Source organism: Platalea leucorodia (assembly GCF_965183815.1).
Source record: "Platalea leucorodia genome assembly, chromosome: 3".
Classification (NCBI taxonomy): Eukaryota; Metazoa; Chordata; class Aves; order Pelecaniformes; family Threskiornithidae; genus Platalea; species Platalea leucorodia.
In genome coordinates, this window is record NC_138825.1 from 15,000,503 (window position 1) to 15,026,189 (window position 25,687).

At 46.6% G+C, this 25,687-nt stretch overlaps 1 protein-coding gene across 3 annotated transcripts in view; it reads left to right on the forward strand.

The window, feature by feature from the left end:
* Window positions 1–6,125: 6,125 nt before the first annotated feature.
* The window catches only part of ABHD12 (abhydrolase domain containing 12, lysophospholipase), a 48,968-nt gene continuing 29,406 nt past the window's right edge, over window positions 6,126–25,687 (forward strand). The window contains exons 1-2 of one of the 3 annotated variants that reach the window (XM_082306787.1): window positions 6,236–6,324; window positions 16,653–17,089. In XM_082306787.1, the coding sequence (XP_082162913.1) occupies window positions 17,073–17,089 (17 nt within the window). In that variant the 5' untranslated portion in view covers window positions 6,236–6,324; window positions 16,653–17,072. Of the gene's footprint in view, window positions 6,325–16,652; window positions 17,090–25,687 lie in introns of all 3 variants that reach the window. The other 2 variants (XM_082306786.1, XM_082306785.1) reach the window with 2 other exon arrangements.

The following is a 25,687-nucleotide window of genomic DNA, read 5'->3' on the forward strand; positions in this document are numbered from 1 at the left end:
CAGACCTAGCAGCCCCCTGTCTTCCCCCAAAGGCAGTTGCTGCCCCAGGGCTGCAAGGTGGGGGGCTGGAGGGCACTGGAGGGACATTAGGGAGCATTGGGGGCAGCTGGGGCACCAGGGGCCAGGACGCTGGGGTGGGAGTGTGCAGGGCTCTCCCAGATGATGGGCTTCCCCCAGGCCCCACCCTGACCCCCATGTCCCCCCAGAAGGTGATCTTGCACCTGCTGTGCCCAGCCTGCCAGCACCTCTCAGCCGCCGAGCTGCTCTGGACCCAATGGATCTCTCTGTTCCTGTCCCCAGGGCACCTGCCCTCAGACACCAAAGCTGCCAAGCACTTGGCACCCACGTGCAGTTTTGGGGCCCCCTCGACTTCAGGGGGCCACTAATAAAAGCCTTGAACCCTCTCTTGGCTCCCTCCTTCCTGGCAGAGCTCCCATCATGGAGAGCCCCTGCAAGGGACCTCCCCCAATCCATGGTGGCATCACCCTCCAGCCCACAAAGCAGCCTCCCCATCTGGGGACACCTCTCCATTCAAAGCCTCTCTGTGACTGCAGGAGCTGCCAGGCCCCAGGAATCTGGAGGTTCCCACCGTGAGCAGAGCCACCCCCAGCCTCCCAGGACCACTTCTCTAGTCCCTTCGTCATCTTTGTGGCCCTTTGCAGCACTAGCTCCAGTATGTCTGTGTCTCTCTTGTACTGGGCGACCCACAACTGGACACGGTGCTCTGGAGGTGGCCTCACCAGGGCTGAGGAGAGGGGAAGGATCACCTCCCTCCACCCACTGGCAACGCTCCCCCTAATGCAGCCCAGGAGGCTCTTGGCCTTTGTTTCCCCAAGGGTGTACTGCTGCCTCATGTCCAACTCGGTGTCCACCAGGAGACCTCCAGGGCCTTCTCTGCCAAGCTGCTTTCCAGCTGGTCCGTCAGCCTCTGGCGTATACTGTATCAGGTTGCTTCAGCATTATCTCCCCTTCATAAAGCCATGCTGATCTACTACTCTTGATGGCCGCCTTGTCCTCCATGTGTCTGGAAATGGTTTCCAGGATTACTTGCTCCATCACCATCCCAGGGATCAAGGTGAGGCTGGCCAGCCTGTAGTTCCCTGCGTCCTCCTGCTTGCCCTCCTTGAAGACAGCAGCAACACTTGCTTTCTCCCAGTCCCCAGGAACCTCTCCCCATCGCCATGGCCGTAATTACACAGGTGATGGAGGGTGGTCTCGGAAGGACTTCAGCCTCAGCGCTCCGGGGACATCCCATCTGCTCCCAGGGACTTGTGTCTGTCCCATTTGTTTAAATGTTCCTGAAACCAATTCTCCCTTCCAAAGGGGAAGTCTTCCTCGCCCCAGGCACCTCCTCTGGTCTCAGGGGCCTGTGGTTCCTGAAGGCAGCAAAGGCCAGAAAGTTTCGAGGCCATGGCTGGCCGGTTGTCATACCTCCAGCATGTACTGGCGCCTGGGGTTTACCCTCCCCACATGCAGGACTTTGCACATCCCTTTGTTCAACTTCATGAGGCTCATTTCTCCAGCCTGGCCAGTCTCCCCTGAACAGCAGCACAACCCTCTGGTGTATCAGCCGCTCCTCCCAGTTTTTGATGATCTGCAAACACGCAGAGGGTGCACTCTGACCCATCATCCAGGTCATTAATGAAGAGGAGAAAGAGGAGTAGCCCCTGGAGCAGGTTGCCCAGAGAAGCTGTGGATGCCCCATCACTGGAAGTGTTCAAAGTCAGTTTGGACAAGGCTTAGAGCAACCGGATCGAGTGAAAGATGTCCCTGCCCATAGCAGAGAGGTTGGACTAGGTGATCTTTAAGGTCCTTGCCAACCCAAACCACTCTACGATTCTAAGATTCTGCATGCACTCTCAAATTCCTGGAGATGAAGTCACCAGATCTGCAGCATCTGGAGGAGGTTCATGGAAAACTGAGGTGAGCAAAAGGGGGTTTGAATGACATCCTTGCGCCTTGTGACCATCTGACACTGACCACTGTCACTGGCATGCATGATGGTCAGCATGGAGAAAACTGCGGAGAGATGCCTTTTGGACACCTTCAGACACACTGGTGAAGAATCGCCCAGGCAGGCAGGTGAGTAGAAATGCTTCCCAGATGCTTTACTTCTTAACTGCCAACACTGTAATCTAAAAAGCACTACTCATTTCAACACGAGGCTTTCAGAAACTGGCTTAGCTACAGCCAAGGACGGAGCAGGAGAGCGGTGGACTTGGCTCAGCCCCTGCATAGCAGCCTGGAGCACTAGCACACACTGAAACTCTGTCCAGCTCTGCTGGCTTCAGTCAGCTCTGTGGCTACTGTTGACTAGGAAAACTAGCAGGTAGCAGGCAGGGGGTTGTGCTGACTGGGGAACATCAGCAAGCGACACCTCTCTGAGTCGTTAGGAGCATTGCGTGATGGACCTTTCCAAAGTTGGCTCTACCCTTAGTAACCGGGATTCTCCTGCCTTCAGGAAGTCAGCATGGAAGGATGGCTCCACAGTCCCCTCCATCTGAACTCTCCATAATTTCCTCTACATGGTGTAACCTGGGGACAGCTGGGTAAGCAGAATGAAGAAGCTCATGGTGCTGTGCTGCAAAGGCAGCAGCTGGAGGAGTGCTCAACCTATCGGAGAGCCCTGCGCTGCCCATTAAGCACAAACACGTGCCACCAACTTGAGCTATAGAATTTGTGCCGTGATTAGTGGCTAGGGAAAGCTTGTAGCATCACGTTTCCTTCTTTGTCCTGTCAGAGGAGCAGTTTGACGAACAGAAAGCTGTGGGTTGCTGTCCTCCCGGCAGGCGTCTCTGCATTTCCAGAAGTACTGCTGCCTTTCGCAGCAGGGTGCAGCCTCCTTCTGCTCTGCACTGAGTCACCTCGCCTTGGCTTTTGCCCCCTTTCAAGCACCTCCTCAAAGGAGGTGGCTCTGCCCTTTTCTGATTTCTCTGCTGCTTTGAATATCCTTGTGCTCTCCAGAGACTTATCTCCCAGTGGTTTCCTAACCAGTACGTTCTCCTGGCCTTTCGGGGTTCCTTCAGTGTCTCCTGCTCTGGATTCTGTCCTTTGGGGAGACTTGGTTGAGCTCATGCACAGCCAAACACAGCTCTCATCCCTTCTCTTGATAATGTTACTTGGGATCTGTGCTCACTTGCTGTCCTTTGCTTTCCACTTATCTTCCTCATCTCCAGGCCAGGCAGGTGAGTTCAGGTGTGGCTGCCTCTGGAGAATACAGGGTGGGGAGGAGATTGCCATCGGTGCAGTCCAGCAGGCTGTGTCCTTGCCCCATGGCCTGTCTCCAGACCTCTTCCAGACCATTCCAGACATACAGCAACCCTACGGAATGTGTCCTTGCCCAGAGGGATAGTTTCTACTATTGCTCTACCATAATCTTTGTTCATGCCTTGAGCTAAAAAATCTCAAATTCTTTCTCAGCCTTTACTGTGACTGGATTTTCCTGTTCTTCCTGTACATGCTCTCTTCGTAGAACCACACAGAGTTACTGGCTGCTAAGAAATCCTGTGGCAGCACATTCCCTAAGCTGTTTTGCATTGTTCAGATGAAGTATCTGGTGACCACGAATGGTAGAATTTCACCCTGGTTTGCCTATAACAGCAGCAGAAGTACGATTTGTAGTGGACCCTTGCCTCAACAAACTCCTATCGAGTACACCAGAATTCATGGCATTTGGGGTTAATTTGGAATTCAGAATGGATGCTGTGCATTGATTTCTGTGAGTGGGCAAATTTCTGAGGCAGCACTCATCTCTTTCAATAGGTAAGAAGGGCAAGTACTGATCCCAAATGGGAGAACCTCTTTGTATTCTATAAATTATGTACTAGCAGCACAGAGGACATTACACTAAAAAAAAAAAAAAAAAAAGGATGATGTGGCGATTTCTGAATCTTAAAAATCTGATATGACAGGAGAGACCAAACAAGCACCTGTTTGTACTCGTACATGGTTAAGGAAGAGAAGCCTTTAGAAATGCTGAGAATAGCTTAAGGTCACCACAAGAAAATGCTGGTCTTCTTTCTAGCACAGAGAAAAAGCCAACAAAGTGCCACAAAGACAGACTTTCAAGTGATTTTCCTTAGTCATCCTTCTCAATAATAAACTTCACCCGGAGGGATCTCAGAGGATTTATGATGCCTGAGTCCATTCCCCTTGTATCCAAGCCTGTTGGGCAGCCTGCAATTCCCTCTTCACAGGACAGCAGTGTCACTCCCAAGGAGCCCCTTACAGCCTTTGCAGAGCCTGCTTTTGGAGTGACCACCACTCATGACATGTTGTCACCAGGCAAAGCTCCTAACACATGGCTAACAATCCCCAATTGCAGCATTCAGTCTTCCTAATGAGACATCGGAAATGAAACAAAATCAGAGGGACAAGCCTATCCTCCTTTGCTGTTCAAAGCATGCAAAAGAACAAAGAGTCTTCCCAAAAGCCTAGCTGAAAATTTTAGCAATTATGATCTGGTCAAGAGAAAATGTCTAAAAGGTCTCAAATGTTGGGAGAAGCTTTCAGAGACATGACAAAGCACATATTAGCCCATTACACAGTACTTTCTGCTAGCTATCCATAACTGCTGAGATAGTTGAGGCTTGTATTTTAACAATTGCTTCCTCCTTTTTGGTCCACTGCCTTGTCTTTGCTCCTGGGATTAATTCCTTCCTGTATTTCTCTTGAATCTCCGTGTTCCATCAGGTACAGGATCAGTCAGCAGCAAGTCAGAAGAAATGGATGCAAGACAGCAAAGATCACTTGTCCAAATAGCCGTCTTCCAGGAACTGCTTCACTTTTTCGCTTTGTAGGAACACAGAAGGTACCCAAATAGATCAACCCAGCAGCGGCAGTGGCAGTGGGAGGCAGAACACATGAGCATGGCTGCTTTCTGCAGTGCATTGCTGTCCTGCTCCCCAACGGTACGGACAGTGCAGTCACCAGCTATTGCTGATACTGGAGAGGATGTTTTATTTGTTCTTTATTTGCCACCATTTGTTTCCAGTGCAGAATCCCCACACTGCTAGGGAAGCTCTGTAGCAAGTTAGCCTTGCCTGTGTGCATCTGTAGAGATCAGCAGATGAGGACATGCTTTCCAAAGTGATATCATATCCCCAGAAGTCTACAGAGCAAATGGGAGGGGGGCAATCACTTCTGAAACTTTGATATGGCTGCCTTCTGCTTCAGAGAAAGTTTTGGAAGACGAAATAGCGGAAGGCGATGATCTCTGACTGTTCAGGGAGCAAGCCTACGATTATCCGTGTCATCTCAGTGCTTCATTCCTGTCCCCACTTCTGAGTCTAACAGCCAGGGCTACTGCTAGTGTTGCCTCTCTCCGCAACCTTGTACCAGCTACACCATTTCTCCCTGCTCAGGTGTGTGCTGCAGCTCAGCCTCCAGCCCAGGCAGGGTCTCACAGCCCCTCCGGGCCCATGCAGACCAGGCGGTGTTCTTTCATTCGCATCTGCCGTGTTGCCCCGTCTCCCACCGGCTCTTCACACAGAAGCATCTCAACGATGCCAAGCCCATTCCCTCGCTGCCCCTTGCGAGCGGCAGCTCAGCAAAGCCGGGCGTCCATTCCAGCTGCTGGGGTGCCAACATTTCCAGTCACCCGCAGGTTTCCGTGACACCAGAGGGGAAATCTCCCAGGTCCCTGCGCTGGGACGCGCACCAGCACAGCACCTCACGCGTCACCACAGGGCCTTGCACGCTCTGACGTGCCGATGCCCCGCTGCGTCTCTTCCTTCCCAAAGCCGGCAGGGTCCTCTGCTCGCACCACCCTGCTCCCGCACCCACGAGAGCGGGCCAGGCAGGGCCCGAAGCCCGCTGCCCCGCACACGGACACCCGCCACCGCCCCTCGCCCGCTCCTCCAGGCCCCTCCTCCGGCCGCCAACAAAATGGCGGCCGGCGCTTTTGCCCGCAGTAAAGATGGCGCCGCGGCCCCCCTCTGAAGTGCTGGCAAGCGCTTCCTCCGTCGCGAGCCCGCTCCGGAGGCGGGGATTGGCGGGGGCGCGGGCGGGGCGGGGCGGGGCGGGGCGTGGCCTGGTGTGGTGGGGGCGCGAGCGCGGCGCAGGGTGAGCGGCGGCAGTGCGCGGCCGCGCTCCTGCCGTCTCCGCCGCCCCGGGCCGCCGCCGCCGCCGCCGCCGCCGCCGCCGCCGCCGCCGCCGCCGCCGCGGCATGAGGAAGCGCAACGAGTCGGTCACGGTGGAGCATGAGCGCGCCGCCGCCAGCGCGCCCGCGCCCCTCGACAAGGGCTGCAGCCTGAGGCACAGCCTGCGCCTGCCCGCTGCAGCCGCCGCCGCCGCCGACACGGGCATGAAGCGACCGCTGGGCAGGTGAGCGCCGCCGCCGTGGCGTCCCTGCGCCGGGCTTTGTTGTCCCGCAGCCCCCGCCGCCCCGCGCCGGAGAGACCCCCCCGGCCTGGGTTCCCCGCCCCCGGCGGGGCCTGCGGCCGCAGCACCGACTCCCCCCCGCCGCGCCCCCGGCGGGGAGCGGGGCCGGCGGCGGCGGGGCGGGAGGGAGGGAGGCGGGGGCAGCGTTTTGCGAGGAGAGGGAAGGGGCCGAAGAGCCCCCCGGTACGCGGGAGCTCGGGATGTTCCCCGCCTCGGTTACGCTTCCCCGGTTTCCGTGTGCCGGGCGGGCAGGCGCCGTCCCCTCGGATGCCTTCGAGTTCCCGGTACAACCGGCAGGTTAGAGGTGGGGGACGGGGCGGCGGCGGGTCCGGCAGAGCCAGGTCTGGCCAGCGGAGGGTTTGATCCGCGTACCCGTCCAGCCCCCTTCGGTACAGGCAGGAGTTCACCCTGAAAAAATGGCCAGCACAAAGCCCTCTCCATGTGTGTCTGGAGGAGCGGGGGCCTGCAGGTAGGATGCCCTTTTTTTTTTTTTTTCCCGAATAAGCTAGTGCCTGTCAAAGCGATCTTTTTCCTATAAATTAAACAGATTTAGGTGTCGGTAGGAGAAGCTTATCTGCGTGGCTCCATTGAAAAGAGTTTAGCTGTGGCTTTTTGCTGGCTCTGTTAACCTTTTAAACATTTCATACCTATTTATGCTGGGAAAGTGTGTTCCTCCATAAAAAAAAAATTAAAATCTCTAACAATAGAAGGTGCTTATAAGCTGGTACCTTCTTTGTGCAAGATTTCAGGGGGATGTAATACACAATGAAGACTGACTCACGGTTGCAGAGGGCTGGGGAGGAAAAGACGCAACCTTTTAGTTACATCTGCACTAGTATAGTGCTTTTCTTTGACTGCATTTTGTAAGTGTGAAGAATATTTAATGATCAAAATAGCTGTGTGGTTTAGGTAGCTGAAGCCAAATTGCTGTACCTCAGGAATACAGCAGCCTGTTAAAAAAAAAAAAAAGCGCTTATCAGTGGATTTCTAGAAAATGAGCCAGTGTGGCTGTTTCTCTGGTAAATTTTGTGAGACTTTTTCTGTTCTTATAGACAAAATTAACATTTGAAAATAACTTTTTCCTGTTCATGATGTGGATTTTTGTCATGTTCAAAGACAGAGGCTTTAAAATGTTATTTCTTTTATTGGGTAATAGCTATTCAATTTTATGCCCTAGAGGTAAACGTTTGGGATGTTGTCAGTGCTCTATTCCTGTTATGACAAGCTTTTGGTAATTGAAAATGGCGCTGAGTTGATCTCTTAATTTCAATGACTGTGCAGTAGATCAGACTGTCAGTGCTCTGCTTTTATAACGTTTAAAAATTCAGCATATTTATCCCATTTGTCCAAGTGGATAACTTCTAAGACCAGTGGTAATCAAATGATGGCTTATTAACTTCTTCAACATTACGAATGGCATTCAAGTACTTTTTACTGAAGTGGAAGTGCTCTTTCAGTGCTGAGCATTGAGCAAGCCCTAGGAGCACACAGCACAGGCTGTTGGCTTGGTCTGACAGGCTTGGACTTTGTGGAAACCAGACATAGCACAGCTATTAGATACACAGTATTGTAAAGGCCAAGTTAAAAGCAGGGAAAACACATCCCATCCGTGGAAAGTTTTCTTGTATTTATTTCTCCATTTGTGCATTTAAAAATGATCAGCAGGCAAATTTTCCTCACTTTTCTCCATGTTGAGCCTTTGAAGCCTGTTCCCTGAAGGCCTACATGCATTTTGAGCTCTTTTTTTTTTTTTTTTTTTTGGGTCAGGTACTGTGTTCCATACAGCAGTATTTCTCAAACTCTTGACATTGCAGGAAAGTCTTATTTGTTTGGAACTCACTTTCCCTTTTCCACATATCAAGAATTTTTTTTTTTTTTTTTAAGAGAGTCCTGTAGGTCATCCTGGGCAGTGTTGACAAAATAGTGTGTGTTTGTAACTGAGTAAAAGTGTAAAGTGGAACAATCACTTCTGTACTTCTGTTGTTTTTTTTCTTTTCTGCTGTCCTGGGTTGTCTGCCTTTCTTCTTGACTTTCAATGGACCTCCTTTGACTTCCTTACCTTGTAAGCCTTCAGACAGTGGTTTGCAGGCAAGATGTCTGGGTCTGCCAATACCCTCTGGTTATGTTTTCTATAGGATAACAGAGACACTGCTGAAGTGTGAATCTGAGCATGCAGGAATGGGAGGTCCAGGCAGAAGAAGGTATGATGCCCAGAGATAAGGTTGTTATCCCAGAACAACTACCCTGAGTCAGGTCAGACAGCTTTCTAACGCTGTATCCCACCTTTGGCAGTGGACAGCAGTGGGTGTTTAAGGAAAAACATGAGGAGGGTAGGTATACAGTAGACCTCCCTTGGGGGGTACTCTGACTGGCCAGTTATGTGGCCACCAAGTTGCTGTACGAGTGTCTTGATCCTTATATTTTAATATGCAAAGTCATGCTCTTATTGCCGCATTTCTTGTACCACTGGATATAAAATTAGTGTTTTATTGTGTTGTTGTTTTCAGTGTGTTACATCAGTTTTACTCCCCAGCTTGCAGAAACTGTAAGGAGGTGGAAACTCTGCTGCAAGGTTGCTGGGATGGTGGAGGCGGCATAATATCTGGAATTGGGGATTTGTACCACAGCAAACTATTCTTAGCAGCATGCTCATTGATGAAATAGTTAAAATCAGCACTTCTGGTAGCTGTGAATTCTGCGTTCAGGGGAAGCCTGCGTTTCATACTGCTGTTATTTAGTCTCTCTGCAGACTTGGGAAAACAGCACATATGTTTGGCTTCAGTATGTGGGTTTCCATCTTTTCTTTGAAAATGATACAAACCACTGGTTAGAAAAGCAAACCGACCCCGCGGTAGCCTGAACAGGCTGCGTAGTTTTGCAGCCAAGGGCCGATCATGTGGCAGATCCCGTGGGTCGGGAGCCCGGGGGGCTGCAGAGGCAGCGATCTTTGTAATTGCATGAGCGACCAGGGCTGTAGAGCAGCAGCAGAGCTTGTGCGTGTGCTTCCCCGGCAGGGCTCTTTCTGTTCACATCCAGTTCCTCGGCGAAGGCTAAATAGCACCATAACTGTAAATGTAAGCGATATTTGTAGAATACAGTATTGACTTAGCAGCAGCAGCTTATTCTTGCAGCAGTATTTTTGAATTTTACTAGCACTGTATTTGTCCCTGTGTTTTGGTTCACTCATATCATCACATTGTGCTCGTTCATCCAGGAGCTGAAACTCATTCTGGAGAGGTGGCTGTGCGTTTGAACTACTCTGTTACAGCAAGTGTGCTTGTGCACACGTGTATAACGGAGATGGTTATCTGATAAATAACATTTATGTGGCTTCAGCTAGTGCTTACTGTAGTCGGTGTGGCTTTCCTGAAGTGGTTTACAAACAGAAAGGAGCAAATATGGGTATTTCCGTTTTTCTTCCACAGGTAGCAGTAAAATACAATATGGTGGTTATCTAGGAACTTTTACCAGTAGCTACTTTAAAAGTCTGTGAACAATTTGTTTTTTAAAGGAACTGGGATGTTTTGTCTGAAACTATTAAATGCAGTACTAAAGCAGCAGCATGCAGTGCTTGGTTTTCCTGGTATGCGTGTTTTGCGTGGATGGCTGTTCCTCTAATATTTGTGCTATGATGCGTTTTCCAGGTGACAGTGTATAAGTGCTAGATGGTTATTAAGGTAGCATTGTGTTTTGGGTAGTTGCTCTGACTCATTTTTGATGTTTGAGCAGCCTTAGCTATAGAAAACCTTTATGTGGGAGCACACAGAATAAAGAAAATCAAATGAGCTTAATACTGGTATTGATATCAAAGCAATTTCTCCTATCTCATTTCTGCTGAACCCTGATCCTGGTGGCAAAAGGTCACAAGTATATTACCATTCACTTCTGTGACCTTGTCCTTATCTGTGCCTCATTGATCCCAATCAATAGTGAGACTATAGACCTGAAGTATGAATTTTGCCATTCCCTATTCTCCTACAAGCACTTGTTTGTGTCTCTCTCCATGCTGTGAAGCAGTGAAGAGTTGCAAATCCCGTGTGTGTGAGCTGTATACCGTCATACTTTTGTCTTCCCGCGTTGCTGGAGAAGCCTGCTGTCCCTCAGGCTGTTGCTTCAGTGCTCTCAGCTGTCTTTGCTCCTAGCAACCCCCTGTTCTGGCACAGATCCCTGCGAGGTGCGTTTTTGGTACCCTTCCACTGGCTGTCCAGCCTATGCATCCCACAAGCTAGATATTTTTTGTCTGACTATGTTACAACTTGGTGTAATTTCAGTTACACTGTGGTCACCCATGTTTGCCTTCTTGTTTGTTGTGTGCAGCTTTCTCAGTTAGTGCTTTCTCTTGAAAGGCAGAAGGTTGCTTTTATGGTACCCTTTCCTGGGTTTTTTATGAAAATACGGTGAAGTGCTGAAGACAAGAGGCTGCAGCAGTCTGCTGGTATCTTTCCCTCTGATGTGGCTGAATTTTACTGGAACGGTGAGCGTGCCCAGGCGTATCGAATGTGATGTGTGGTGACCCTTGGTGCCATCCTGCCCCAGCAGCTGAAGTGCTCCATGCGTTCCCATGTCTCTTTGGATTTCAGGAGCGGTATCTTTCCTCTGACAGAAAACTTAATAGAGATGGCCAAGTTTTCATCTGTCTTCCCCCCCCCCCTCCCCTCATATCTGTAGGCCCAGCCTCTTTTTTCCTGATTTTACTTTGTCTAGAAGCATTTGCACAGTCTTTTATGATTATTCCAGTCTGGTCATTGTAGCACAGATGACAAATTTTTTAATTGTTCTCCTGCAAGTTTTCATCAATATCTTCCTTAAGATTTTTTTTTTTTTTCCCCAAGTGAGTTTTGTGCTATTATCTCTCTTAATTGCTGTCTTCGGGTTGAACCAGTTACTTGTTACTGCTCTTCAAGGAGGAAAGGTGTTGCTTGTATAGAGACATTTCATCAGTCATGCAGCTTTTTCACCAATTCCACCTTCCTACTGGGTAACTGCCTCTATTTCAGTTGTACTTGAGCGAGGTTCACAAAGGAGCTGTGAAATGGTTTCCAGTCACTTGCCTGTGCTTTCTTTCATAGTAAGTACAGGTTGAATCACAGTTCCTCATTTGTGTGAAATGTGTAAAAGCAGCTTGTTCTGTGCGGGGATTTTTTTGTAGTGTGGGTTTTGTTGTTTGTTTTTTTTTCCCTTTGGTTACAATTCTCTTGAAGATGCACAGTAATATTTTGCTCAGATCTGTCAAAAATGGGATTGTGTAATTACTTCCACATGTGTCTGACTCTCTCTTTTTTTATGAATGGGAACTCAGTGGCTGTGTCTAAATCCTGGTTTGTCTCATGCGTTGTCAGCCATTTTGGCAGCTTATGGCTAAGTGAGTGCCTCTGAATTGCTCCCAAGTTACCCGGTTTGGGGCATTAGGTGTTCAGTCTCTGCGTTATCTTCCCAATTTGTTCAGCCTTTGCAGCCATTATAATTCCCTTTCCTTGTGCTCATCTTCTCCTCCCGCTTTCTCAAAGATGTATAATTCATTCAGCAAAAATAGCAAGACTCCCTGCAATGTGGGGAGTTATTAGTTTTATTAGTGTGGGTTTTTTAATCTGAGATTTTTTTTTAAGGACTTACTGATTTGTGAGGCAATCGTTTTGATGTGTAGCTGATGGTTCTGTGCCGCAGTGTGTTACTGTTAAAGCTTATCTTCTTTCACGATGTTCATCGTTGACTTTGTTTTTTGTCTTAAACAGGCATGGTTTACTGTCTCAAGCATCTCTCGAGACTCCTAGAATCCTCCTGCAGGCCTGTCTGTATGATCTGAAATTTCTTTCCTTGGATCCAACTTTCCCATGAGTCTCTGGATTTTCTGTGATAGAGCACAGCATTTTTCTGCTGCATCTGCTCTGTTATGTTGTCCTACAGTCTTGTAGTATCTGAGTAGTTTTCTCATGGAGAACTCTGCTCGAGCAGGCTTGCTTCAGACCGAAGACAGTTTGCCCTCTAGTTAGGACTGAGTTTTGTGTTGGTCTCCTTGAACTCCTTATTTCATTGTGGTGCCATACTTCTGACATCACGCGTGCCCCTGGGCTCAGTTGCTCTGCTTTAATGGCTTGTGCCTGAATTAATAATAACTGCAGTGTTATTAATTGCTACTACTTTGTAATTCCTATAAAGTCCTTTTCTACTTCAGAGCTGTATGAATTGCAGACCGCTGCTTGTTTCAGTTTACCTAAACTTCCCAACATATGGGTAGCTCCTGGGACCAAGAGGACTTTCTAGTCACCTCTGGAGTGCAGATGTCTGTGGAGACCAGGGTCTTCTCAGTGTTGTCACAATCTTTTCTGTCCTTTCTTCTCAACTGGCGACTGCTGGTTCCTTTGGGCACGCCCGTGAGTATAATCATGGTCTGTGTTGTCGGCCAGTGTGATGCTGCGCTGTAGGATGACCAGCTAAACTGAGCTTCTAATATCAGCACGAGTCCTAGGTTCCCATATGTCCTTTTCCCTCTAGATATCCTTTTTTACTCTGGTGTCCCCATGTCTATTTCCAGCCTGTTTTCACTTACACAGAGGATCAATGGTCTACTTATGACAAGCTAATTTTTGAGGATGACTTGCTTTCATGCTATAAATGGTATGTAGTTGCTGAGCCAGGAATCTAGTTCTTTGCAAATGCAGTCACAGGTCATCACAGCGAGTCTGTAGGTTTTCTCCAGGATGCAATAGATCTGTGTTTGGTGAAAACAGCATTGTGGTGTTTTCATTAAAACTAATGATGGTGGCATCATTTCCTCTCCAGCATCCGCTGATGCGGTACATGCAAGAGGCCCAGTATACCCAAGCAGGACTTCTGCTGTACATGAAGGGTCCTGCCTGCTGAGTCCAGTTTCCTGTGAAAGGCACCATGATGTCCTCGTAGGAGGCTGCAGCTAAGTTACTTTATCCTTCCAGGCCTGAAGGGCAGGTCAGATTATTCTGGTAATCATGCCACGATATGAAATTAGTAAATAGGCTTCTACAGCAATTCCCCTGACAATACCCTGGGTTTTGGAAGCTCAATGGGTAGCCGCACTGTAAGTATCATGTTGCTGGTGTTGCAGTAGTGGACAGCTTCTGGCATCAGGAGTGAGTGATTGTAAGCGAGGAAGATTCATTAAGGCTGTAATGTGAGAGCACTATGTTAATGTAGCTGTGACTGAATCAGTACCACAAGAAGATGAAAAGAAACTACTTCTGGTGTATTAAAAGGGTAACAGGAGACCTAGGAGACTTTAAAGTCATTAACCTGAGGTGGAGTCTGTGCAATTTTAATGGTAAGAGTTAATTTGCAATTCAGTGGCAGAAGATTTAGCAGCTAAATATATATACTAATGAAAATAGATCTGCCCTGTGGAAGGGAGGTCTCGGTGTAAAATGTGACAGATTTGTCAAGATTACAGCCTGGTTGATGAAAGCATGAGTGGTAAAACTGTTTCTCCAAAGCACTTGACTTTTTACTGTAGTTTATTTTGTTGAAAGGGCCTGCATTGCTAATGGAGAGCATGAAAACTGGCTCAATGGAGAGCATGAAAACTGGCTCAGTGGAAAGAGAAACAACTGGGGAGTTATCTTGGGATTGATGCTTGGGCTCAAGGGTGCGTAATTTTGTATATAAACCATCCCAATGATGAAACGATTGCTGTTGGTAAAACTGGGAGGAGGGAGAGGGTTGATGAATAGGGCAGTCAGCAATCTGGGGCAGCTGGTGAAATAGATAAAAGGTCCCCGGAACACAGGTTAAATGTAGCTGGCTGTATGGCAGGACGGCGGGGGATAGTGTAGAGGTGGTAACTGTGGGACAGGAACTGTGACGAAGAGTGAAGTTGTTCTAGGTAATCACCTCTGCAAGCTGCCGTGCGTCCTCTCGCGCAGGCCTGGCACGAGTACCGCCTATCCCGGAGTAAGGCTTTGCGCTTTTGCCTTGCTGGCACGCGCCTCACTTTCTCAAAGCAGTAAGTGTTGGTAAAACAGTGCAACACTGAGCTTCAGAAATCTGCCTCTTCCTTACTGAAGGCAATTTAAACTTGCAAGCAGAATCTCCTAATTTTAGACTCAATTATTAACTGCCTTGGTCATTTAAAGTATGACTATTGAACTGTGCGAACAGGAAGGATGTCTGTGTTTACTTTCCAAATCAAAGTGTTTGTTTATCTCAATGTTGTAACTCTTACTGAGTAGTAGAGCAATAAAGAAGATTGTTAGACTAGAAAACCAACTTTTAAAACACAAACACTTGAAAATATTTGAGATAAGTCCCATAGCTGCCCTCTCCTTGTTCAAAACAATCTATCAAGCCTCAGAAAGAGGACTTTAGAAATCGAAAGAAGAGCATGAAACCCCCCAGGCATCGAAGTTGTCTTCTGAATCTAGCAAATAGCTGAAACAAAACCTTCCAGGGGAGGGCATATAGGATTGTTTAGTGCAAGTAGTTCAATCTTTGTGGATTTTGTTTTAAAAATAAAAGGAAAAATCCTCCTGCTGATAGACTGGCCAGTTTCACTTTTTTTTTTTGTAACTGCCATGTCTGAATGGATGCTGAATGGCTTTAAGCACAGATAATGGAATACAGAATTCCTCTTTTAACATCCCTTAAGCCCAGAGTTTTTCTCTTGTATTGTGCTTGGGAAGAGATAATGTTGTTCTTCGGTTACCTCCCTCTTGTGTTTTAGTAGGGGCGATGTGTGAGTAGCAAGAGCAGGTGTTCCTTCTCAGCCTCTGAAAAGAAGAACTGATGGGTAGGCCAAAATGCGGGCCCTATCTTTCACTTATAGTATGCTTCTTGTACATCAGGCACAGGATAAAGAAGGGTAGCTGAGATTTCAAATATTCTTTCCTGTAGTATCTGTGCTGCTGTTCTGAACGTGAATGGTTATGTTAAAATCAAATTTGTACCCACTTAAAATGCTGGTTAATTCTTCTTGCGAAAGAGATTGGTGCTGATTAATAAGTGAACTGAGGTCGTGTGGAGCCTCTCTTGTTACTAAAGGTGTGCAGCATAAAGGACTTGTGTGGCATAACTGAAAAAAAACCAACAAAAAGCCCTCTTGGAAGAGCACTTTTCAGTGGGATATATGCAAGCTCAGAGCAGAGAAAAGTAAATGCATTTACCCTGCCTAGAGGCTGATTTGCCTTCCCCTGGCAGTAGAGCTTCCCCTGGGATGACTTCTCTGAGAGAGAGAAGCCTACACAGGTGAGGGTGATGTAACTGGAGCTTTGGAGTCTGGGCTTCCAGGTTGCAGCATCCTTGCTTGTGGAGGAAAGTGTGTGCAAGGTGTTTAAGACTCAAGTAGATTTTTAGACTTCCTTGGCATCCTGAGGAATGGAAGCTGGGCTCTGTTTTCTCCTCTAAAGCAGGCATATCTCACTTTTTGTAAAGTTTTGATTGGTTTCAGAGTAGCTTTAGGAAGTAGGAGTAGAGCTGGCAATGTCAGTTTTATACTGCTGAATATGAAAACTGTGAATTGGACACAATCATTGGAAATATCCCGTTCTCTTGTCCTTGCAAATCCAGCAGAAATGCAGTGAATAACCCATTCTTTCAGTTTCTGATAGCTTTGTGCTGTCTCTATTAAAGCATTCTTTTCCACTTTTGACTACTGGAGTAGGGACCACATTTCGCTTTAAACTTTGTGGCAGGCTGATATACGGTGCTGCAAAATCTTCTGTTTCTGTGCAGTTAAGTAGAAACTGCAACACCTGCTTTTCACCTTCTTTGAGTATGTGTTTTCTGGCGTGGCTCTTCAGAGTTTTTTAGTGTTAGCAAAGGCTCTGGTTTTAATAGTCATTAATTTTTCAAGCCTTTGTCCTTTTGGAGTTGTTTCCTCAACAAGATGATAGCTAAAGCTGGAAGCCCTGAATAAAGCAGGAACAGATTAATCTTCCTGGCTGTATACAAAATAACCCCCTGTTCAAGGTATGTCAGAGGCTAGCAGCAGTTCTGTATCTGTTCATACATCTGTTCTTTAACCATGGCTGATGCTTTATGGCCGGGCACTGTTCGTTAAGCCTCCCTTTTTAAACAGGTCACAATTACAGAGGGCACTGTGACTGCCAGCTAAATGTAACTGTGCTCAGCTGACGGTCAGCATATGTAATGTTTTGGCATTGTTTAATGTTCTTGTTTGCTTGTATGCCTCTAACAGGGAACTGTTGGTTCATTGTAATCAAAATGTATTACTGATTATGTGTTCTGCATCTAAAAGGTAGCAGTATCACTGCTAACACAGAAGCTTTTTTTTTTTTTTCCTTCAGACTTCCAAGGAGGAATGGCTTCTGCCAGCAAAAGCAGAACTGTCTCAATTGGACAAATACAAGACTACCATCTTCATGCATTTGAAAGGAAAAAGGTGTACAATACACAAATGAGACTTTTGCTCAGGTGGTTTAAAAGAGAGCCAGAGTGACAGAGCTTGCCAGTAGTGGTAATTCTCAAGCTGTGTGGCTGGTGGCTGTCTCCCAAAAACAGTTGTGTGAAAAGAAGATTTCGTGTTCACAAAGTTGTGCAGCTTGGAAACATGGACCTGTTCATACACCTGTATCCATAGGAACAAAGTCTGAACCTATGGATTCCTGTTATTGCTGCAAGGTTAACACATGCATGCAAGTCTGGCGGATTTACAGCATGTTAACAAGTTTTAAGTGGTGGTGGGGGAACTGGCTTGGCCGTACTGTATGCTTTTTCAATTATGGTATGCATTCAACAGGCAAGTGGCTTTATGTTAAATGGCAGTTAGGAACTGTGGTGGAGTATTACATGTCTGAATTGGTTCTGCTCTTGAACCTTTGCTTGTGCACCCTGATGTTCCTCCTTGTGAAGGGGAGCGTGGTAGAGAGAAATGAGCTGTACTGCTTCAATAAAAATCCGACTCAGCTGGTCTCAAGCTCCTGTTTTGCACTTCCAGTGCTGTTTCTGTCTCTTCATGTTTATATTCTGTTTTTTCCTCTTTCATTTGCAGACAGCTTTGTGTTCCCCAGCTCATGGACTAGTGCGAGGGCTGTGCCTTTAATATAAACCAGCTGTCAGCTGTGAAATGAGTGGAAAACTTAAGAATTCAGTAAACACTGTGGAGGGAGTGTACTTGTACCACAGTAGTATCTCAATGCCAAGCTCGACTAAAATCTGGTGTGGGTGACTTCAGATTTGATTAGTGTCAGCAGCATTGCTGGGGAGCTCTGGAGAAAGCATATTCTTAGAATTTAAACAAGTGCTTCATACTGAAAAGGTTCTGGTGCAAAATAAACAGCTGTTGCAGAAGATGCATTCAAGGCAACAGCCTTAAAACCCTAATCCCCAAGCCTGCTTTTCTGTCCCAAAAGTCAATTGTTCAATTCCCTAGGGTATAATTATTCATTGTTTGCAACATACTTAAAATAACAGAAGCATCTGCTCCTTTCTTTTTCAAACACAGCTTTCAGGTTAATCTTGTCACACAGAATTCATACTAACGCTAATACCATTTTACTTGAGTATTGAGAAGTGCCATAGCTGTTGCTTAGGCCATGCTGTCAGTCTACATTTTAAATAAATCAGTGCTGTTTTGGCCAGTGTTCAGCTCGTTCTTGTCTCCTGGTCTGTGACACAGATGTAGATTTCACGCAATTAGAATGTAAGTTATCAAGACTGCTGTTCCAAGCGCCTGTCCTTCAAATCATAAAATTATAGAATTGTTAAGATTGGAAAAGACCCTTAAGATCATCGAGTCCAACCGTTAACCTATCACTGCCAAGTCCACCACTAAACCATGTCCTCGAGCACCGCGTCTACCCGTCTTTTAAATACCTCCAGGGATGGAGACTCTACCACTTCCCTGGGCAGCCTGTGCCAGTGCCTGACTGCCCTTGCAGTGAAGAAGTTTTTCCTAATAGCTCATCTGACCATCCCCTGGCACAGCTTGAGGCCGTTTCCTCTCATCCTATCGCTTGTTACTGGGGAGAAGAGACCAACCCCCACCTCGCTACAACCTCCTTTCAGGCAGCTGTAGAGAGCAATAAGGTCTCCCCTCAGCCTCCTCTTCTCCAGACTAAACAACCCCAGCTCCCTCAGCCACTCCTCACAAGACTTGTGCTCCAGACCCTTCACCAACTTCGTTGCCCTTCTCTGGCCACGCTCCAGCACCTCGATGTCCTTCTTGTAGTGAGGGGCCCAAAACTGAACACAGCACTCGAGGTGCGGCCTCACCAGTGCCGAGTACAGGGACACTGTCACCTCCCTGGTCCTGCTGGCCACACTATTCCTGGTACAAGCCAGGATGCCAAAGGAGAAGTGCTAGTACTTACAGTGGTTTAATTAGACACGCGGTGTTGTTACTGCCTTTCAGGGGTGGTCAGCTTAGGCAATGGTTGTGAAGAGGAGAGCCCAAGGCTCGGCATTGGGAAGGGATGGGGTGCTCGAGGGGGACAAGTTAGATGTAGCTGCAGTGTCCCTCTCCTGTGGGGTGTGTAAATGCTTATGTGAGCCTTTCCCTACCTTGCTTCATTTACTTTGCTTTTTGCAGACATGTTTCATTGCCAAAGGCCCATACATTACCTGCAGGCTGCTCCATTCTTTCTGCTCATTAACATTGCACACTAACTTGCCTTTCCTTCACTTTATGGACTTCATTTTTTTTCCTGCTGCACTCTGAGTCCCTGCATGACCCTCCCTGGCATTTCATCGCTATGGAGTGCCTGATCAGCAGGGCCTTCTCCTTCCTCTGAGTGCTGATGCTGCATTTCCCCCTCTTGCTGCACTGGGGTCGTGATTTTTGCAGGTCCTACCCAAGATCCTTCCCTATTCCACAAGCTGAAATGTGGTTATTAAAGTCTCAATAGCTGGAGCTTGCTGGCCCCTTCTGAAAAACCCAATTCATTGACACGCTCTTCTTTACTTTGCAGTTATATCTCTTGGAGAGACAGACATGAGTTCTTGTAAATGACTGGCTAGATAGCTTCCCTCTTGCTGTTTGTTGTTTTAAGGTAATGCTTAATCACTTGGTATTAATCAGAAGGAGGCACAGAAGCAGTCTAAGTGAGAGCGTGGGCTGTAAGAGGGGAGCTAGGTAATGAAGTGGTGGACTGGGGGAATTTGGGAGCTTAAAGTTTCAAACCTCATCTGCATTCAGATAGTTGGAACAACACTGCCTGAAGGTCTTACCCCAGCCAAAAGGAGATGCCCTGTAGGCAACAGCTTGTTTTGGGGCTGAAATGGATAAGGAAGCCTCAGGGAAGAGCTTGGAAATAGTTTGCAATGAAGGGAGGAAAGGACATTGCTGAGGAGGAACGTGTGGAAGGCAGCAGTTGTACAGCCTCTGTAAGCTGATGCCGCTGCCAAAAGAAAAGGTCCTGGAGGCTCTTTCTTTGGACAGGCTTTTCTACCACAACTGCTAAGCCATCTCTACAAACTGATCAATTTGAAAAGCTAATTTTATATGTATTTGCATGTATCGGCTATGATGCAGGTACAGGTTCAGGTCTTAACTACGATGAGTTTTCTTTTGTGGCCACATTAACGTTTGCCAACTTCAGGCTGCATAGGTATGGAAGTGAATGGAAAGTGGGATAAACTGCACAGTAGAGCTTGTTAAATGAACTTAGGTAACTTCTCTGACTGAAAGGTGATTGTGGGGGGATTTTTTAAAGATGATAGAAATCCAGCAGGCCTAACTGTAGGCAGCGTCAGTAGGCATTTGATTGATGTTACATGGGACATTGTTAATGGAAAATAAGGGGTGGGATGCTGAAAGAGCTGGTTAGCATAGAGACAAAATATTCTGGCTCTGTTTGCTGACATGCAGCACTTCTCTGGAGCTGTGTGTGCAGCTTTCACTGTCTTTCTGTGATACCACTATGAACAGAGAAATAAGCTAGCGCTTATGATAGCTTTCTGCCGTGCGTTAGAAATACAACGTGCTATTCAGCAAAAAAAAAAAAAGAAGCATTTTTTGCTATAACAGCAGGAAAGAAAAGAATAAATTTTAGTAGCAGGCAGTATTTTTCTGTGGTTAGAACAGTTTGAATTTCCTGCCAAATGCTAACTCAAAAGGTTTTATGGGTGTACTGACATCTCCTTGTCAATGCTGGTTTTTGAGCTTTTGCCTCTGTTGGGACACCTTCACTTTCCATCACTGTTGGCTGTGTGTCTGTTTAAAAAAATAAGCTGTCATATGTTCTGAGGAACATGAAGGTGGAGCTTGCATGTTTGAAAACATTCTCAAAAAACTCAACTTGCCTTTCTTTTCTGTCTTTTTTTTCTGAAAACCCGTAGGCTTTAAATTAGTTGCCTTTCCACTGCCTCATTAAGCTCATTATTCCTGTTAATTTGTCTTTTAATTAAAAAGAAAAATAGTAGAACATCCCAACTGTTTGCTCCTGGGTACAGTCAAACTAAGTATGCTGATGGGAACTATGGAGTGGAGTAGCTTTTCCTGGGCTGGGTCTCTGCCGGGGAAGGCTTGAATGCCTTGCTCCATCCTAGCTTTTTAAGGCCAATATTTAAGAAGGTGTGCTTAGTGTTTTATTCAACCCCTCTCCCACTTTCTCGTTGGTTTAAATAGGACCATTTAGGAGCTTAGTCAGATTTTGAGATTTGGATAGCTTTTTCTGTCTCTGCCTACTGGGTAAATATTTATTCAGCTTTTGAAGTACTCCGGTACCCTTCTCTTCTTTTTTTTCTAGGAAGACTCACTGTTCAGTGAGAGGTCAGCTAGTCTGATCTGTTGTGTGAACCTGGCAAGCTTTAGTCCGCCTAGCTCAGCTCTGCATCGCCAGAGGGATGTTCATGAAGCGTGGGCTGTGGCACTTTGCCAGGAGTTGGTGGGAGGAATTAAGCAGACAGCTGTTTCAGGTAGTGTGTCCTTTGTAGAATGAGGGAATGGACGGGGTGACTTCTCGGGATCTCTTACAACCTCTTTACTCTTCATGTATCTATGACGTGACTAAAATAGTCCCTGATTTCAGATGCTTTTCTTAAGTTGAGTGATGAACACTTTGGATGCTACAGCGATGAAGGCCATAGGATCAGGTATGAATTTGCCTGTTGCATCTTCTGTACTGTTGATGGCATAGAATGGAAATTTACCTTGTATTAATTGACTGATACTTCTTGGTAACAAATCTAACAACTCTTACTGTTAATGCTTGCTTTTATGTGCAGACAGATTCGTACTTGAATTATAGAGGCTGTCAAAGAACAAATAGATACCCAACCTTTTCTGTCTCGTCCTAATAGCTGAAAGATCAGGTTGTCTTTTGCAATATCACAAAATAAATCGTGTCTTTCACAAGCATGGCATGTGTCGGTAACAATTTATTCTGCTGCTGGATGCTTGAAAAATCGTTAAGTCCTTTACCCTTGTAAAAATATGCTCTGCACGGCTCTTTGCGATGTAGTATCTTAATTCTTTTGAAGAAGTGCTGAAGTGATGATACTGTACTGCAGTTTAGTTTGAGAGAGAGAGACTAGAATATTTCTTCAGAAAGGGCAAAGGTTCGAGATTTTAAGGAACTTTTTGTAGGAGATGGCAAAGGAATCTGGTAAAGCTAATTTCCTTCTTGTTTTTCAGATCTTCCAAGAGGAAAGATTTTTAGGAATTGGTTGAAACTAAAATTCTGTGAGGATGCAAATACCCATGCAGTTTATGCCCATGATTTTTTGGGGTTGTTCTATGAAACAAGCTTGGGAAAAAAATGAGTAATGCCTTTACATTTGTATCTTGTTTCCAGGATTGTGGCTTATTGTTTTTTTAGATGATTGCTTAATCCCTAGAATAGCAAGATGAGTTTGGGGCCTTTGTTTTTTCTTTTTGAGTTGTTTTGCAGTGTACTGTTCCTGTGAAAAAGGATCCTAATGCCAAAGGGAGGGATCAGTCGCTCACATGCTAAGAGTTCTGGCAGATACTGCTGTGTTCCCACTGGCTTTCATGAATTCAGGGGAAGATCCGTTTTCAGGATTGGATGAGTTTTCTATACTTCAGCCTCCCTGCTCTCCATACAGTGCCTCCAGTGAAGCAGAATTAAGGCTTGGCTGCAGGCTTTTCATTGAGGAGAATTCTGCATAGCTGGGCCCGAAATAAAAGAATCACGTGGCTGCCTGTTTGCCTATGCAGCTTCGTTCACTGTGCGCAGAAACCAGGAGGGGACAAACCCTTTGACATTAGCATCTTTTCAGTTTGCATTTGGCTGCACGTAAAACAGGTTTTGCAGCAAACCTTAGGAGAAAAAGAGCCATATTAATCTTGTAGTGGAAAATTACTTTTTTGTGTGTCACTGCACAAGCTGTCCAAAACCTGCTGGTAACGTTTCGGAGTGGAAATGAGACCCACCGCCTGCCTGCAAGCTCCCGTTCAGGGGCTGAGAGGCTCTCTCTGAATGTACTTTCACACAGTTGGAAGGCTGATAGGTTTTTTTTCTTTTTCTTTTTTATTTTCTTGGCGGGGAACAAGTGAAATAAAACAAAAGATTAATCAGCTTGGGTGGCTCAGATGGCCTGTGTGGAGCGAGAAGAAAGGTTGGGTGATCCTTTCACCCTTCAGGACCTGTAAGAAGGAGGAACCCTGTGCAACGCCACTGTCCAGGCTTCCTGTAGGAAGGAAAGATGGATGCTCTTAAAGATCCTACCTGGGCTAGAAACCCTCTCTTGTTTAAAGCAAGGCTAGCAAGGAAGGCTTGCCAGTGACTTGATGTGTGTGGGCTGTCCTGCCCGCTGTGTTGCTGCTGTGTTGTTTCTGCACGCCCCTGTGTGCCTTGGGGCTCAGTTGCAGTTTCCAGGTTGTAGAGTAGATCGTTTTGGGTACAACTTTGTTTACCCAAAGAAATTCATCCCAGTCCTTTAAATTCCCTTTGACCCTCGGTTCTTTGAATCCTTTGGCCATGTCTTCGTCTGCCTCCTGATTGTTACGCTCTCGATCCTTGTCTGTGGGGAGGAATGTATTGATATTTTTTTAATGTTTTCTGTTAGAAAAGTTAGGGAACATCTTCTTGTTGTGCCATTATTCATGTTACTTATTTCTTCCTCTACCACTTTTGAAGTCACTCGTGTCAGCTGGTAATCAGGAGGTACCTTGTGTGACCAAGAATGAAAATGGTCTTGGCTCTCCACATCCCATGCTCTGAATTCCTGCTGGGAAAGGATTGCCAATTTGCAGTTTGAACAGCTAATGATTTGAGGGACACCAGAGCCAGCCAGAGAAATAGCGTTTGCTGAACAAACATGGTCTCGTACCCGGGTGTCTGTTCACATTTTGTTTTACCCTTGCCTCTGCTAGATGACAAAGGCCATATGGGCTGTACGTGCATTTGTCTGTAGGTCCTTTTGGGCCTGCAAGCCCAGCATGTGTGTGTTTTTGATAAATTTTGTTCTTGCATGACTGCAGCTCTGATGATACCAGTCTCTTGTTTCACCCTTGGCCTGCCCTTTCACCCTTGTAGCGCAGCCGATAAGGAGATCCTAATGGAAACTCTTCTGGCGTACTTCTGACGCAGAAGTGATTCAGGTGCTCTCCAGGGGAAATTATTTTAATCTGAGTCTGTATGCAGAACGTGCCACAGTAGCGTGGTCATTGGACGCTCTCTGTTCACGAAACCTCCCGAGTTTGCTGGAGAGGAGGGAGGAACACCGGTACTGTGAATTGAAAGATGCCCATAGTAAATTTGCTTGCCTCGGTTGCTCTTTGCAGACACACTGTGATTGTGGACCACAGGTTGAAATCCCTGTTGTGTGGCAGTGTTGCACTTAAATCTTAATTTGGCAGTTCTTTTCCATGGTGAGACGAAGGATGTTCGTGCTTGCAGTTCCCTTAGTGCTGGTAAAGATAGCACGCTCAGGGGAAGCTGTCATGAGAGGGCCCTCAGCTCCTCCTCACCTGCCAGATATTCTTATTGTCTGCCCAAATGCAAAATATGCTTGTTCTAAGTGAATACAAGACCTTCATCCAGGTGTAAATTACCAGGAAAATTTTCCGTTTCTGATGTCACATTCACAGGAAAGATTTTCTTTCAGATTTAAGTATGTCTGGAGAGAGAATGTATTTGTCACATCCACTTCAGAAACTTGTGCGAAGCAAAAACTACTTGAGATTTTGCCTGTGTTTGGACAGAACCCAGAAGTTGGGCAAAAGCCTTTGGTGAATGAAGGGAGAAAATGTGATGTCCGTGGGGATTTTTTTTTTTTTATTTTGGGGTCACTTGGGGTTGAGTGTTTCAGGTTGGTGTGGGGTTTTTGTTGTTGTTTTGGTTTTTTAGACATTACTTCTATTATTCCCAGAAATCTATTTATGATATTCTTCAATGTCTTCAGTTTGCAGCTGCTTATTCTCTAACTCACTTGTATTTTCCAACTCAGACTGATGGAGTTCCTTGGTGAGAAGGTGGTGAAAACTATGTTGCTGCTGCTTTTGCCTGAGCACACCAAAAGCTCCCTGTGCAGGGCATTTATTTCCTGAAATAGCTTTTCTGCAGAGCAAGAGCAGTTTAATTTAGCTAAATCGCTCACTACAGACTTACCTGATAATTTTACAATGTCTGTACTTCAGCACATTGTCTTGGATTTATCAGGAAAAGAGAAACTGTTGATGGATAGAGGCTTTGCCCTGGTTGCATTTTAAGTAGACGTCTCCCTGGAGTTGAGGGGTAAATGCCACGTTACCGATTAGCATTTGGCGTGGGGTACCAGAGCAGAGGAAGAGATGTCTGGGTTCAGTCTCATTCCTGAGCTCTGACAGCATTACTCGGACAATGTCTGTCCTCAGCGCTTTCTGTTCCTTGTTCCAGCTCACGGCTGGGTCATGCTAAGTGCTTTTGCAACCCAGACATCTGAAGAGCCTGTGTTTTGAAGTGCTCTGGTTGTGCCTGGAGGAGTTCAGACCTGACTCTGGTGCCTTTCTAAACAGCTGGTTTTTTTTTTTTTTCTGTGTGACTGAAATCCTGGCCTATGCGAAAGTCCCCCAGGAGAGCTCTGTTTGGCTGCAGCAGGATCTGGGCCCCAGGCAGGACAGCTTGCTGGAGAGCCCCATCCTGCCTGGTTGCTCACCCGTGTTACTGTTCTCAGTGGGAAGGTGGTGATGGCAGAGTCACCTCTCGAGTGTGAGGCGAGAGGAAGCTGCAAGGTTGTGTTAACTCTGAGCAACCTGCCAAACGAGACAAAAAGTTTTAACGAAAAACCACACTTTTCTCATTGAAGGGAGCTAAATTATATCCTGATTTCTCAGCAACTAAATGTTGGCTACCCTTCAGTGATCTCTCTGCCCCTTCTCTTCCACAAACCCCTTCCAGCGATGGAAATAGGTGGTAGGTGCTAATGTGGGTGTGGTTGT